General features: G+C 38.7%; 2 protein-coding genes across 2 annotated transcripts in view; one reads left to right on the plus strand and one right to left on the minus strand.

Moving 5' to 3' along the window:
• The window catches only part of Syx6 (Syntaxin 6), a 226848-nt gene extending 217347 nt beyond the window's left edge, over positions 1-9501 (minus strand). Inside the window, exon 1 of the mRNA XM_071687940.1 lies at positions 9339-9501. Coding sequence (XP_071544041.1) covers positions 9339-9373 — 35 coding nt within the window. The 5' untranslated portion in view covers positions 9374-9501. The remainder of the gene's footprint in view (positions 1-9338) is intronic.
• A 1408-nt stretch (positions 9502-10909) lies between these two features.
• Mcm10 (minichromosome maintenance 10 homolog) overlaps positions 10910-16792 on the plus strand; it is a 95890-nt gene continuing 90007 nt past the window's right edge. Inside the window, exon 1 of the mRNA XM_071687941.1 lies at positions 10910-11046. Within this exon, the coding sequence (XP_071544042.1) occupies positions 11028-11046 (19 nt within the window). The 5' untranslated portion in view covers positions 10910-11027. The remainder of the gene's footprint in view (positions 11047-16792) is intronic.

Raw genomic sequence — 16792 nt, forward strand, 5'->3', positions numbered from 1 at the left:
TATATATATATATATATATATATATATATATATATATATATATATATATATATATATATATATATATATATATTTTTTTTTTTTTTTATACCTCGTCGCTGTCTCCCGCGGTTGCGAGGTAGCGCAATATATATATATATATATATATATATATATATATATATATATACACGAACAAAGTCCATAGGCTTGCAAGGTAACGCTTAGAAAAGACAACAAAGGCCACATTCGTTCACACTCAGTCTCTAGCTGTCATTTGTAATGTACCGAAACCACAGCTCCCTTTCCACATCTAGGCCACACAAAACTTTCCATGGCTTACCGCAGACGCTTCACATGCTCTGGTTCAAATCCACTGACAGCACGTCGACCCCGGTATACCACATCATTCCGATTCACTCTATTCCTTACACGCCCTTCACCCTCCTGTATGTTCAGGCCCCGATCGCTCAAAACCTTTTTCACTCCTTTTACTCCATCCTTCCACCTCCAATTTGGTCTCCCGCTTCTCGTTTCCTCCACCTCTGACACATATATCCTCTTAGTCAATCGCTCCTCACTCATTCTCTTCATGTGACCAAACCATTTCAATATATCCTCTTCTGCTCTCTCAACCACACTATTTTTATTACCACACATCTCTCTTACCCTTTCATTACTTACTCGATAAAACCTTCTCAAACCACATATTGTCCTCAAACATCTCATTTCCAACACATTCACCCCCCTCTGCACAACCCGATCTATAGCCCATGCCTCACAACCATATAACATTGTTGGAACCACTATTCCTTCAAATATACCCATTTTTCCTCTCCGAGATAACGTTCTCACCTTCAACACATTCTTCAACGCTCTCAGAACCTTCGCCCCCTCCCCCACCCTGTGACTCACTTTCATGGTTACATCCGCTGCCAGATCCACTCCCAGATATCTAAAACACTTTACTTCCTCCAGTTTTTCTCCATTCAAACTTACCTTCCAATTGACTTGTCCCTCAACCTTACTGTGCCTTGCTATTATTCACATTTACTGTCAGTTTTCTTCTTTCACACACTTTACCAAACTCAGTCACCAGCTTCTGCAGTTTCTCACCCGAATCAGCCAACATCGCGGTATCATCAGCGAACAACTGACTTCCCAAGCACTCTCATCCACAACAGACTATATACTTGCTCCTCTCTCCAAAACTCTTGCATTCACCTCCCTAACCACCCAAACTATAAGAAAATTAAACAACCATGGAGACATCACACACCCCTGCCGCAAACCTATATTCACTGGGAACAAATCACTTTCCTCTCTTCCTACACGTACACATGCCTTACATCCTCGATAAAAACTTTTCACTGCTTGTAGAAACTTACCTCCCACACCATATATACTCTTAATACCTTCCACAGAGCAGCTCTATCAACTTAAATAAATACTGCATACAATAATACTTCAATAAATACTGCATACAAATCCATTTGTTTTTCTAAGTATTTCTCACATACATTCTTCAAAGCAAACACCTGATCCACTCATCCCCTACCACTTCTGAAACCACACTGCTCTTCCCCAATCTGATGCTCTGTACATGCCTTCACCCTCTCAGTCAATACCCTCCCATAGAATTTCCCAGGAATACTCAATTGATAAGTGCGTGAAAGAGAGACTTTTTGATGTTAATGTGTTGAGAGTGTCAACTGGAGGGATGTCTGATCATTGCCTTGTGGAGGCGATGGTGAAGATTTGTAGAGGTTTTCAGAAGAGAAGAGAGAATGTTGGGATTAAGAGAATGGTGACAGTAAGTGAGCTTGGAAAGGAGACTAGTGTGAGGAAGTACCAGGAGAGATTGAGTGCAGAATGGAAAAAGGTGAGAACATATGACGAAAGGGGAGTGGGGAAGGAATGGGAAGTATTTAGAGAAGCAGTGATGGCTTGCGCAAAAGATGCCTGTAGCATGAGAAAGGCGGGAGGTGGGCAGATTAGAAATTGTAGTAAGTGGTGGGATGAAGAAGTAAGATTGTTAGTGAAACAGATTAGAGAGGCATTTGGAGGATTTTTGCAAGGAAGTAGTGCAAATGACTGGGAGATGTATAAAAGAAATAGGTAAGAGTTCAAGAGAAAGGTGCAAGAGGTGAAAAAGAGGGCAAATGAGAGTTGGGGCGAGAGAGTATCATTAATTTTAGGGAGAATAAAAAGATGTTTGGAAAGAGGTAAATAAAAGTGCGTAAGACAAGAGAACAAATGGGAACATAGGTGAAGGGGGCTAATGGGGAGGTGATAACAAGTAGTGGTGATGTGAGAAGGAGATGGAGTGAGTATTTTGAAGGTTTGTTGAATGTGTTAGAAGATAGAGTGGCAGATATAGAGTGCTTTGGTCGAAGTGGTGTGCGCAGTGAGAGGGTTAGGGAGAATAATTTGGTAAACAGAGAAGAGGTAGTAAAAGCTTTGCGGAAGATGAAAGCCGGCAAGGCAGCAGGTTTGGATGGTATTGCAGTGAAATTTATTAAAAAAGGGAGTGACTGTGTTGTTGAATGGTTGGTAAGGAGATTTAATGTGTGTATGACTCATGGTGATGTGCCTGAGGATTGATGGAATGCATGCATAGTGCCACTGTACAAAGGCAAAGGGGATAAAGGTGAGTGCTCAAATTACAGAGATATAAGTTTGTTGAGTTTTCATGGAAAATTATATGGGAGGGTATTGATTGAGAGGGTGAAGGCATGTACAGAGCATCAGATTGGGGAAGAGCAGTGTGGTTTCAGAAGTAGTAGAGGATGTGTGGATCAGGTGTTTGCTTTGAAGAATGTATGTGAGAAATACTTAGAAAAGCAAATGGATCTGTATGTAGCATTTATGGATCTAGAGAAGGTATATGGTAGAGTTCATAGACATAGTCTGTGGAAGGTATTAAGAATATATGACGTGGGAGAAAAGTAGTTAGAAGCAGTGAAAAGATTTTATCGAGGATGTAAGGCATGTGTGCGAGTGGGAAGAGAGGAAAGTGATTGGTTCTCAGTGAAGTTCGGTTTGCGGCAGGGGTGTGTGATGTCTCCATGGTTGTTTAATTTGTTTATGGATGGGGTTGTTAGGGAGGTGAATGCAAGAGTTTTGGAAAGAGGGGCAAGTATGAAGTCTGTTGGGGATGAGAGAGCTTGGGAAGTGAGTCAGTTGTTGTTCGCTGATGATACAGCGCTGGTGGCTGATTCATGTGAGAAACTGCAGAAGCTGGTGACTGAGTTTGGTAAAGTGTGTGAAAGAAGAAAGTTAAGAGTGAATGTGAATAAGAGCAAGGTTATTAGGTACAGTAGGGTTGATGGTCAAGTCAATTGGGAGGTGAGTTTGAATGGAGAAAAACTGGAGGAAGTAAAGTGTTTTAGATATCTGGGAGTGGATCTGGCAGCGGATGGAACCATGGAAGCGGAAGTGGATCATAGGATGGGGGAGGGGGCGAAAATTCTGGGAGCCTTGAAGAATGTGTGGAAGTCGAGAACATTATCTCGGAAAGCAAAAATGGGTATGTTTGAAGGAATAGTGGTTCCAACAATGTTGTATGGTTGCGAGGCGTGGGCTATGGATAGAGTGGTGCGCAGGAGGATGATGTGCTGGAAATGAGATGTTTGAGGACAATGTGTGGTGTGAGGTGGTTTGATCGAGTAAGTAACGTAAGGGTAAGAGAGATGTGTGGAAATAAAAAGAGCGTGGTTGAGAGAGCAGAAGAGGGTGTTTTGAAATGGTTTGGGCACATGGAGAGAATGAGTGAGGAAAGATTGACCAAGAGGATATATGTGTCGGAGGTGGAGGGAACGAGGAGAAGAGGGAGACCAAATTGGAGGTGGAAAGATGGAGTGAAAAAGATTTTGTGTGATCGGGGCCTGAACATGCAGGAGGGTGAAAGGAGGGCAAGGAATAGAGTGAATTGGAGCGATGTGGTATACCGGGGTTGACGTGCTGTCAGTGGATTGAATCAGGGCATGTGAAGCGTCTGGGGTAAACCATGGAAAGCTGTGTAGGTATGTATATTTGTGTGTGTGGACGTATGTATATACATGTGTATGGGGGTGGGTTGGGCCATTTTCTTTCGTCTGTTTCCTTGCGCTACCTCGCAAACGCGGGAGACAGCGACAAAAAAAAAAAAAAATATATATATATATGGGGGGTATTGATTGAAAGGGTGAAGGCATGTACAGAGCATCAGATAGGGGAAGAGCAGTGTGGTTTCAGAAGTGGTAGAGGATGTGTGGATCAGGTGTTTGCTTTGAAGAATGTATGTTAGAAATACTTAGAAAAACAAATGGATATGTACGTAGGGTTTATGGATCTGGAGAGGCATAAAATAGAGTTGATAGAGATGCTCTGTGGAAGATATTAGGAGTATATGGTGTGGGAGCCAACTTGCTAGAAGCTGTGAAAAGTTTTTATCGGGGATGTAAGGCATGTATACGAGTAGGAAGAGAGGAATGTGATTGGTTCTCAGTGAATGTCAGTTTGCGGCAGGGGTGCGTGATATCTCCAGGGTTGTTTAATTTGTTTATGGATGGGGTTGTTAGGGAGGGGGAATGCAAGAGTTTTGGAAAGAGGGGCAAGTATGCTGTCTGTTGTGGATGAGAAGGCTTGGGAAGTGAGTCAGTTGTTGTTCGCTGATGCTACAGCGCTGGTGGCTGATTCTTGTGAGAAACTGCAGAAGCTGGTGACTGAGTTTGGTAAAGTGTGTGAAAGAAGAAAGTTGAGAGTAAATGTGAATAAGAGCAAGGTTATTAGGTACAGTAGGGTTAAGGGACAAGTCAACTGGTAAGGTAAGTTTGAATGGAGAAAAACTGGAGGAAGTGAAGTGTTTTAGATATCTGGGAGTGGACTTGGCAGTGGATGGAACCATGGAAGCGGAAGTGAATCAAAGGGTGGGGGAGGGCGCGAAAGTTCTGGGAGCGTTGAAAAATGTGTGGAAGGCGAGAACGTTATCTCGGAAAGCAAAAATGGGTTTGTTTGAAGGAATAGTGGTTCCAACAATGTTATTATACGGTTGCAAGGCGTGGGCTATAGATAGGATTGTGCGGAGATGAGTGGATGTGTTGGAAATGAGATGTCTGAGGATAATATGTGGTGTGAGGTGGTTTGATTAAGTAATGAAAGGGTAAGAGAGATGTGTGGTAATATAAAGAGTGTGGTCGAGAGAACAGAAGAGGGTGTATTGAAATGGTTTGATCACATGGAGATAATGAGTGAGGAAAGATTGACAAAGAGGATATATGTGTCAGAGGTGGAGGGAAAGAGAAGTAGTAGGAGACCAAATTGGAGGTGGAAGGATGGAGTGAAACAGATTTTGAGTGATCGGGGTCTGAACATGCAGGAGGGTGAAAGGCGTGAAAGGAACTGAATAAATTGGAACGATGTGGTATAACGGGGTCGACGTGCTGTCAATGGATTGAACCAGGGAATGTGAAGCACCTGGGGTAAACCATGGAAAGTTTTGTGGGGCCTAAATGTGGAAAGGGAGCTGTGGTTTCAGTGCATTATACATGACAGCTAGAGACTGAGCGTGAACGAATGTGGCCTTTGTTGTCTTTTCCTAGTGCTACCTCGCGCGCGTGCGAGGGGGAGGGGGTTGTCATTTCATGTGTGGCGGGGTGGCGACGAGAATGAATAAAGACAGCAAGTATAAATTATGTACATGTGTACATATGCACACCTCGACTAAAACACCCTATACCTGCCACATTCAACAAACCTTCAAAATCCTCACTCCATCTCTTCACATCACCATTAATTCTTACTAACTCCCCATAAGCCCCCTTCACCGATGTTCGCAATTGTTCTCTTGTCTTAAGCACTATATTTACCTCCTTCCAAATCATATTTTTATTCTCCCTATATTTTAATAATACTCTCTCACCTCATCTCTCATTTGCCCTCTTTTTCACCTCTTGCACCTTTCTCTTGAACCTCCTGCCTTTTTCTTTTATACATATCCCAGTCATTTGCACTATTTCCCTGCAGGTATCGTCCAAAATGCATCTCTTCTCTTCACCGATAATCTTATTTCTTCATCCCACCACTCACTACCCTTTCTCATCTGCCCACCTCCCACGCTTCTCATGCCACAAGCATCTTTTGTGCAAGCCATCACTGCTTCCCTAAATACATCCCAATCTTCCCCCACTCCCCTTACGTCCTTTCTTCTCACCTTTTTCCATTCTGTACTCAGTCCCTCCTGATACTTCCTCACAGAAGTCTCCTTCCCAAGCTCACTTACTCTCACCTCTCTCTTCACCCCAACATTCCCTTCTTTTCTGAATACCTCTCAAATCTTCACCTTCGCTACCACAAGATAATGATCAGACATCCCTCCAGTTGCACCTCTCAGCACACTAACATCCAAAAGTCTCTCTTACAGGTGCCTATCAATTAACATGTAATCCAATAATGCTCCCTGGCAATCTCTCCTCCTTACATATGTATACTTATGTACATCTCTCTTTTTAAAACAGGTATTCCCAATCACCAGTCCTTTTTCAGCACACAAATCTACAAGCTCTTCACCATTTCCATTTACAACACTGAACACCCCATGTACACCAATCATTCCCTCAACTGCCACATTACTCACCTTTGAATTCAAATCTTCCATCACTATAACCTGGTCTCATGCATCAAGACTGCTAACACACTCACTCAGCTGCTCTCAAAACATTTTCCTCTCATGATGTTTCTTCTCATGCCCAGGTGCATAGGCACCAATAACCATCCATCTCTCTCCATCCACTTTCAGTTTTACCCAAATCAATATAGAGTTTACTTTCTTACACTGTATCACATACTCCCACAACTCTTGTTTCAGGAGTAGTGCTACTCTTTCCTTTGCTCTTGTCCTCTCACCAACCCCCGACTTTACTCCCACAATATTACCAAACCACTCTTCCCCTTTATCCTTGAGCACTCCCCACTTGATTCCTTCTGTTTCCCCTTTATGAATGTTAAAATACAAGAAGGGGAGGGCTTCTAGCCACCCCCGTTCATGTCCCCTTTAGTCACCTTCTTCGACACGTGGGGAATGCATGGGAAGTATTCTTTCTCCCTTATCCCCAGCGATACTGTGCATACTATGCATACTATGTATGGAAAACTTTCAAGAGTTTTCCTGTCTGATTAATCATATGCCTTTTCTGAATCCAAAAATGAAGCATACAGTTTCTTCTTTTTCTCTGGAACTTTCTGTAACTTTCGTGCCCTTTTACCCTTTCAATGCAATTGTCATCCTACCAAACACCATGCCGTCTATTCCTGTTTCCCTATACACTTTCCAGATCCACTCAACTGCAGTTCAACCTCCACACGTCACTGTCTTAATCACCTCGTCATCTTCACCCTCAGTATTGTTTTCCTCTTCCATACAAGTATTCCTCTCTCCTTATCCCCAAAACTTACTTTATCAACAAACACATCACATTCACCATCACTACTTTACTTTTACAATACTCGCTAAACTTTATCCTTTGTCACCAGTATTTTCCTAGATTCGTCTAGTATACTATTGCTCCATGCATATATCTGTCTTCTACTTTTATTCAACTCCTTCCAAAACAGCTTTTAATTCTTATTTCAGTTCTCTCTATTTTCTTCTCTGATCCTTAATTTCTCAATGAAAACCTAAAATTCAAGAAGTGCTTCAAAAGCTGCAGTAGAACCTATAATCATACGATAATAATGCGAAAAAAATGTCAGATTCCTCATACTGACACAATTTTTCAAATTAGGAAAAAAAGAAAGGGTGATATCTAAGATACCCAACAAAATACTGTTAAAAATATTCTGTAGGACCGCAGCATCAGTCGAACAAATTTGAAAAACAATGTATCGGTTCTTACTCTTCATAAATGAGTTATTTCCAGAGGGCATTCTAACAAACTATTCATGCATTTGGGGTGGAGTGAAGGGTGTGGAGATCTAATATCATACACAAAGAGTTCTAGTTTCTACTTTTAAAAAAGGACTTGGAAGTACTATGCCCATTTTTCTTGCAAGATTCTCTCGAATATATTAGTGTAAAAATTCAAGTGAGCAATTCCACTCAACATCAAATGAAATTAGACAAAACTGATATCACTGCAGGTCTTACGCAAAGGAGAGTTGATTTTGGGGGGAAATATGGAGATAAAAAGTAATAAGGGAATATATGCTTAAGAATCAAAAGAACCTATAAATGCCACACCTAGTTTCCCACAGACAGCCAATATTTAACTTAAATTCTAATGCTTTAATTGAAATATAAGAGCGCAATTACTTATCTGCTCCATGGTATAATCAAACTTGTAACATATTCATTAATGGAATCTGTCTGTGCATACAAATGAATACAGGGTTATGAAGGTCAGGAAATTGGAGTGATCATTAATACAAAAGGTACGGAAACCACTCTAGAAATCGAGAGAACCTATAAAAACCTCACTTGCATCCTAGACAGAACACAAACCATGACATGCATTTTTCAAGTACTATCCAAAATGAGCAACGAGCTACATTTTGTAGGGTCTGTTGATTTCTACGTGTTTCATCTACTTTTATGATATATGTCTTAATATTTTCCCTGATTTTCACTACCCTCTTCCCTCACCTTGTCCATCGCTGAAGAATGATAAAACTGCTGCTGATTAATCTCTACCCCTCCCAATCAAGGATTCATACGATTTCTATCCAGTGCCATAAGTTAAAAAGGTGGTGATGCTATACTGGAATGCTTAAGTGGAATTACACATATATTTTCAATTACTAAGTCCAGCATCTATTTCAGTATCTCCCTTCATAAGGGTATCAATTTTCATTATCTTTATTATGACAAAGGTCACACTTCTTAAGACCCAGACCAAATATATCTTCCATATCTGTCGTAATATTCAAAATTAAACAAGCTCTGAAGTCCATTATCCAACTCTGGACAGGAATGAGATGTCTTCTCATACCATATATTACATATCTCGACTAATCAAAATTCAAATACGTGTCATTAAAATGAATCTATGGTAAATCAGGATTAGAAATATGTTTTGTCAACTTTGATAAATATAGATCGTGATTTTTCAACATTACGTTGATACACATGCCACAGGAACAACTCTTTGATCTCTCAGTTAAACATTCTTGACCCCACATCTTTCAGATACCATTTACGAAATATGATTAAAAAACAGCATTCTGTAGTTTTATAGAGCACTAACATACAAATTCTATATACATTATCAGTCTTCCCCCATTCACACTACTCTTCCACCTAGCCAGGTAACGTCAATGGAATACCTCCCTCTTAGGTCATAGGGTTACAAGTTCCAAAAGGCGAGAAAAATAATTTCACTTACTCTTTTACAACAAAAAATGGATCCTCCAACGTCATGTCCACATGCGTAGAGTAAAGAACCTGATAACGTTCCACTGATATCACATACGACACTGAAATGGCAGGTGCTGATAAATGTCCTTTGATTGGCAAATTGTAAACATTGGTTATGTTCCAGTAATATGTGATATGTCTAACTAATGCAATGATATCATTTCAGAAATTACAGCTTATATAGAAAAGTAAAGTCGTTTTGATTTTTATATTAATTAGTTTCGAAATCTCTACACAATTTACCAACAAATGTTATCAAAATAATTTTAGAAGATATGCTTTCTAGGTTTTCATATGGATATTATTTCCCATTTTCTCTCAGACTGCATGAAAAGTGAAATATACATTGCTTTTCTGCATGAAGTCTACATTTCATATTCTTAATCCAATGATGCAAAGAGTTCTTACATTGGTGTTTGTTAAAACTCTGCCATTTCTGTAATGCTGCAATATTGCTGGTTTCCAAGATTTTTCTAGATATATGGTAATATACATTAATATATTAATTTTCTTTTGCTTTATCCTCATTCTATGTGTTTGGTTATTCTATAATTTATTTGTTTCATAGCATTGTTATGTGTACTGTGATTGCTTTGGAATCTGAGTAAATGTTTTGTTATGATCTTTATTTCTTTATGAATTATTTTTTTTGCTTCTGCTTTGTGATGTCTGTACATTTTATTTCATGGTTTGTATGTTTGTTTATGCTTCGTGTATCTTACTGCATTTTTTTTTTTTTACAACTTTCTTTGTTCTTGTACTTTTGAATGACTGAATGATTATAATTAAATTTTGCTTTGCTTGGGTGCATGTAATTCATAAATTAACAGTGTTTTCTTGCATTTAAATCTTAAATATATTGAAAGAAGATAATTTCAAGCATAATGCGCTCATGCTGTATTTTTTCACTATTGTATGTGCATATGTAATTTTATTTTCATATATAGTTGGGTACTGTATAATACAGTATGAAAAGTATGCCAATAAAATTGAAATGAATAAATCAACGTTTTGTTAAATCATCCTCAATCATATAGATATACTGCTGAGAATATTGAAAAAAAATAATCCATCTATGGTATGTGGTTGAATGAGGAGCCTGGGATAATTGTGATATTAAGGTAGATATTGAAATCCATTGCATATGATTATTTTTCCCAATGTACAGAGAACAGCTGATGAACAGCCGTGTCAGTGTAATGCAAAGATTATCAAAATATGGACAAGTTTGAAACGCACACCTGAATTTAAATAAACATAAACTAGAGATGAAAATATATAGGAATATGAGTGGTATATCAAAAAATATAATTAATAACAGGTGATAGAGATAAAAGCTAAGTATCTCAGGGCATGTAGCAAAGCAGTTAGAAATATCAACACAATGAATATATTGGTGCAGGTTTTGATTGATTATCTAGAAATATTTAGTAGTAGTATGCTTGTAAATATCATATTTCACACTGGGATTAAGACAATTATTTATTTTTTTAATTTTCCTGAAATAATCTGATTATTTTCAATTCATCTCACGAAAATGGGAAGTTCCCGCCTTCCATGTAAACACTGATAACTTGTACCTCGACCGCAGGATGTTTTATGTCATGTTATAGTCCCTTCAGCTGAGAAATACGTCTCAATTACACCAAAAGCAAAGATGGGAGACTGTGAAGAAGGTAAGGGGATGTGTAAAGGATGTACAAGACTTTTTTTTTTATAGTGTCGACCCCGAATGGTATTTCTTTTTAAAAGGACATGCCAATGGAACCCAAATTACAAGTTAAATAAAGTTCTCCCTAACGTATCTCCTGCAAAGGACATGCCAATGGAACCTTAATGATTAAGGCAAGTTCTAAATAGTTTTTGTAGACTGAAAAATTAATATATTCTTGCATGGGTGCAGGTACAAGCCATGTATCATTGTCTCTTGCACAGCGGACGTGTTCATTTTCATCACAAGGAAATAATATAGTCAAAGCAAACCATCAAGTCATTAACATAAGATCAAAATGATACGATTTATGATATTTAATTCGTTTTTTGTATCATGGACTATTAATGGTATATTAGTATGATATGAGTTTGCCTCGAACCATAATTTCTACCCAACCATTTGATTGAATTTCATTTAGATGCTATAAGTTCATAATAAAACCAGTATGTATTTCAAACGAGAATTTGACAGCAAAATTGGGTTGCAGGCTTAATGACCTTCAACTTAGGTCTGTTCATGAAACCTAACAAACCAACGAATCATTAAGAAAACTTTACCATGTAACAGAAATTCCTATTTGGATTTTTATGTTCTTCATTCAGGATTCTTGATCCCTTTGATTGGCTTTGGGTAAAGGTATTCAGTCAGTTAGGCTTTAACAAAAGAAAAAGTAAATAGGTAGTTTAAGGACACCAAAGCAACAACAAATGGAAGCATATCAGTGGATTTTTAACTCTTAAGTAGAAGGAAGTGATCTAGAACAGTGATTCTCAAACCTTTTTATCCCATCCACCCTTTTCACTGTATGTCAGCATGTCATTCCCCTCTTTCCATGATTGTCCGACTCAAAAGGTGCATTCCAAATGATGTACGTATGATAATGAAAATCTTTTATTTTTTCTATATCAGTACATATACATTTCCTTGGATTATTTTCATGGTGGAGTTTTGCAAATTTGATAGCAATAGAAAATGTTGGTAGATTTTAAAACAAATAAGATTACAGTATTTTTTTTTTTATATTCATGACTATTTATTTTACAGAACTAAACTGAAACATAATTCAATAAACAAAAAGTTAATAGAATCCCAATTCCCCTGATTTCCTGGAATTCCCCGCAGGTTGAGAACATTGATGAGATATGATGATTCAATAGACGATAGTGGAGATGGCTATGAAAATCAGGGTAGATGTGGGGTCAGTTAATGTAAAGTAGGTTTAACCCATATAGAAATCAAAAGAACTAATGAAAATTTCACCCAACACTCTGTAACAACTTACATTTACTATGATTTTGAATGTTACGCTTAGACTATACTGACATTGATAGTAATTGTTACATGTGAGTGGTTTTGTTCAGTTGAGATGAAGACACACCACTCAAAGGATAGGATGACATTCACATATTTTTGTTTCGATAACATCAAAATTGAGGTAGATTGTATCTGCTAAGGGAAATGTAGAGGATGATTTCATATGCTCTGTTAATTTCTGCATGTTCCATGTATTAATTATACATATTTTAAGCTGGGCTTTGTATCCCATTTCACAGTTTTGTTATAAAAGGATTAGTCATTGTTTTATAAAACTTCCCTCCTGAATCATTTGTTCTAAGTGTAAGGAGTCTTTTTTACACCATTTTCTTCCATTTCTATAAGTTACTTCTTTGATGACCCTGATCCGCTTACAAACCAGCAAAAAAAAATGTGACCTTAAAGATTACATGTGACCCTAAATTTTGAGTAAAAACAATTAAGCATTTGATTTCCTGGTGTCTTTTTTTATTATGGATTTCTATCTATCTTTCCTGGTGTCTTTTTTTAATTATGGATTTCTATCTATCTGTCTATATCTCTGATGCATGGCAAAAGTCTCCACTTACCCCTGTTCTTGCATGCCTCCCTTGCATACACCATTTCATGCGTTCTTCCACTATTCCTCTCCGCCCAGTATTCCTCCACCCTGTTTGCCCATGTTAGAGGTGGTGGTCCACTCACACCAACCCCTTTCAATTTACTATCATACACTCTTTGTAAACTCCCAATCTTGATTCTTTCCATGTGTCCAAACTACCCAAAAGTATTATGTTTCACCCATTCTGCCACTCCACAATTCACTCCCTTTGCATTCCCTGCCATACCACATTTCTCATACACCCTTTCGTTTCTTTCTTCATTCCATCTGGTCACACTACGTGCTCTCCTCAAATAGCTCATTTCCAGAGCATGGATTCTTGACTGATGTGACTCATTCCATGATCATGTTTTGGCTACATAGGTCTGGGTTGGGAGGACTATGCTGTCCCGTAATCCTCTCTTCTTTTACATACACCTCTACCCTTCATTATTCTATTGAGGGACCCAATGACTCTTCTACCCTGTATACTGCTCTCTCCCTAATCCCTCCTTCCATATCACCACACTTACCCAAGACAGTTCCTAGATACTTAGATTCTCTCACTTCTTCCAATCTTTTCCCCTTATATCCACAGGACAATTTAATACACTTTATTCTTTCACTAGATGGTTTTGCAAAATCTGTGCTTTCACTCTATTTCCTTTCAAACACCGTTACTTAACTTTTACTTGCATTTACCTTCAATTGCCTATGCTTGCACACATATTATAAAACACATTTACAACCTCCTGCAACTCCTTTTCACCCTCAGCAAACAACACAGTATCATCTGCAAGCAGGCTTGCCACTAGCCAACATATTTTACTGCTATATTCCATCTCTGCCCTCCTTTTTCCTAGTTTTGCTTTCATCTCCCTTATCACTCCATCCATTTATATGTATATATTAAAGAGCCACATTGACATCACACAGCCCTGCCTCACACCTACATGTATCCCAAAACTTTCGCTCAGCTCTCCATCCACTCTTACACACACCTTTACTCCTCAATAGAAGGCTTTCACACCATTCAGCAGTTGTCCCCCAATACCATATATCCTTTCTCCAGACCCATAAAAGCTGCATACAACTTCTTACCTTTTGCTAAATACCATGGTCATCTTTACTACAAAAATCTAATCCACACATCACCTACCTTTCCTAAATCTGCCTTGCTCTTCACTTATTCTGCATTCAGTCATTGCCATCACTCTTTCAATTGATATTCTTGCATGCATTTTTCCTGGTATGCTTAATGGACATATTCCCTTATAACTGCTACATCCATCATTTGCACCTTTTCCTTTGAATAAAGGAATGATAATAACTTTCACCCAATTCTCAGGCACAACCTTCCCTTTCCATGCTAATTTACACCAAAGATGCATTCACTCTATCACACTTTCTCCTCCATACTTCAGCATCTCATCTGTAATCCCATCCACTCCAGGTGCTTTCCCTACCTTCAGCCTCATTATTGCCCTTCTTACCTCTCATTTTGCTATAGGTCCTTGCACTTGTATCCTCTTCCTACTTTCCTCGCTACCCGTGCATGTATCAACTGCTGCCTCCCCTTCTCCCACATTCTTCAGTTTTTCAAAATACTTTTTCCATCTTCATTTCACTTCCTTGTGATTCAGCAATTCCCTTTCCCTATTTCTCAAATCAACATTTCCGCTCTTACATCCACTTCTTTCCTTTTTTCACCTCCTTTGAGTATAGTTTCTTATCCCAAAACTTTCCACTTAACTTCCTTCAAAATCATCTACTTTTTCTTTGTTTTCCCCTATCAGCTTCTTACCATTCCACTTACATATTTTGTATTCTTTCCTCCTCCTTTGCTAAAGCTCCACTGGTACATTCCTATCGAGCAATATACCATATGCCTTTTTCTTCTCTTCTACAGCATTTCTAATCTCTTCTGCCCACCATGCATTGCCTTTTTATTCCTGTATCCAACTACTGATTCTACAACTCTTGATAGTATTTCTCTAAACATTTTGAATACCTGATTCACACATGACCACATTCCTACATTCACTGTACTTTCATCTAAGCTTTAAGTTACCCTCCTCTCATACTGCTAACTGCATTTTTTCTGATTCATCTTCTCTGTTGCCAACATTTTTACCTCTCCAATCTTCCTTACACCATACCTCCACTTCTTCCTGATCCTCATCCCCACAAGAACTGTGATATGGTCAGAGTCTCCAAAGAATCCTCTCTCAACTCTAGCATCTAGCACAGCCTTTCTCAATCTTTCATCCACTGCCACAAAGCCAATCAAGCCTTTTGCTCTTCTCTTTCATCATTCCTCATCCTTGTATGTCTGTAGATCATCTTGTGCTGAAAAAGGAGTTTATACCCCTCTCAGCACAAATATCCACAAGATAACTTCCATTCTCATTTACTCCAGGCAATCCCCATTTACCATCTATCTCACCAATTTCATCACATTCCATTTTCATATTTATATCATCCAAAAGACCATGTTTTTCTCATTCTCAAAACTGTTTATACAATCATTTAAATTTCTCCAGATAATCCTTGTTTCAACCTTACCTCATACAGTCTTCATATTCACAGGTGCATATACACGTACCCATGCATACTTCACAATTCCATCTTCCCTTTCACCCGCACTATTCTTGATCCATTCCATCTATGCTCTGTAACACCTTCCCATACTCTTGGTGATAGCAGAATTGCACATCCTTCTTTTCCCATTCCTTCTCACCCATAACTTGCATTCATCATTTCCATTTTCACTCCACACATCCTTTTAACAGATGACATGTAATCAACTGTCACCTATATTCAAGATGGCAGTTTGAAATTAGAAGAATTTTTGCAATGAAAGTTTGGTGGTCATGGAGCTGCTAATGGTCTGTTTTGTTTCAGTTACATATACCTGAGACTTCACCATTCTGTGACAATTGTTTAAAGAGTTTAGATGTGTTTTGGTGCATTTTCTGGTTATATGATATATATTAATTTTTTATTATATTATTATTATTATACTTTGTCAGTGTTTCCCGCGTTAGAGAGGTAGCGCAAGGAAACAGACGAAAGAATGACCCAACCCACCCACATACACATGTATATACATACACGTCCACACACGGACATATACATACCTATACATCTCAACATATACATATATATATACACACACAGACATATACATATATACACATGTACATAATTCATACTGTCTGCCCTTATTCATTCCCGTCGTCACCCCGCCACACACGAAATGAAAACCCCCTCCCCCCACATGTTCGTGAGGTAGCGCTAGGAAAAGACAACGAAGGCCACATTCGTTCACACTCAGTCTCTTTCTGTCATGTATAATGCACCGAAACCACAGCTCCCTTTCCACATCCATGCCCCACAAAACTTTCCGTGGTTTACCCCAGATGCTTCACATGCCATGGTTCAATCCATTGACAGGACGTCGACCCCGGTATACCACATCGTTCCAATTCACCCTATTCCTTGCATGCCTTTTACCCTCCTGCATGTTCAGGCCCTGATCACTCAAAATCGTCTTCACTCCATCTTTCCACCTCCAATTTGGTCTCCCACTTCTCCTAATTCCCTCCACCTCTGACACATATATCCTCTTTGTCAATCTTTCCTCACTCATTCTTTCCATGTGACCAAACCATTTCAAAACACCCTCTTCTGCTCTCTCAACCACACTCTTTTTATTACCACACATCTCTCTTACCCTTTCATTACTTACTCGATCAAACCACCTCACACCACATATTGTCCTAAAACATCTCATTTCCAGCACATCCACCCT

The sequence above is a fragment of the Panulirus ornatus genome, chromosome 44 (assembly GCF_036320965.1).
Source record: "Panulirus ornatus isolate Po-2019 chromosome 44, ASM3632096v1, whole genome shotgun sequence".
NCBI classification, from domain to species: Eukaryota; Metazoa; Arthropoda; class Malacostraca; order Decapoda; family Palinuridae; genus Panulirus; species Panulirus ornatus.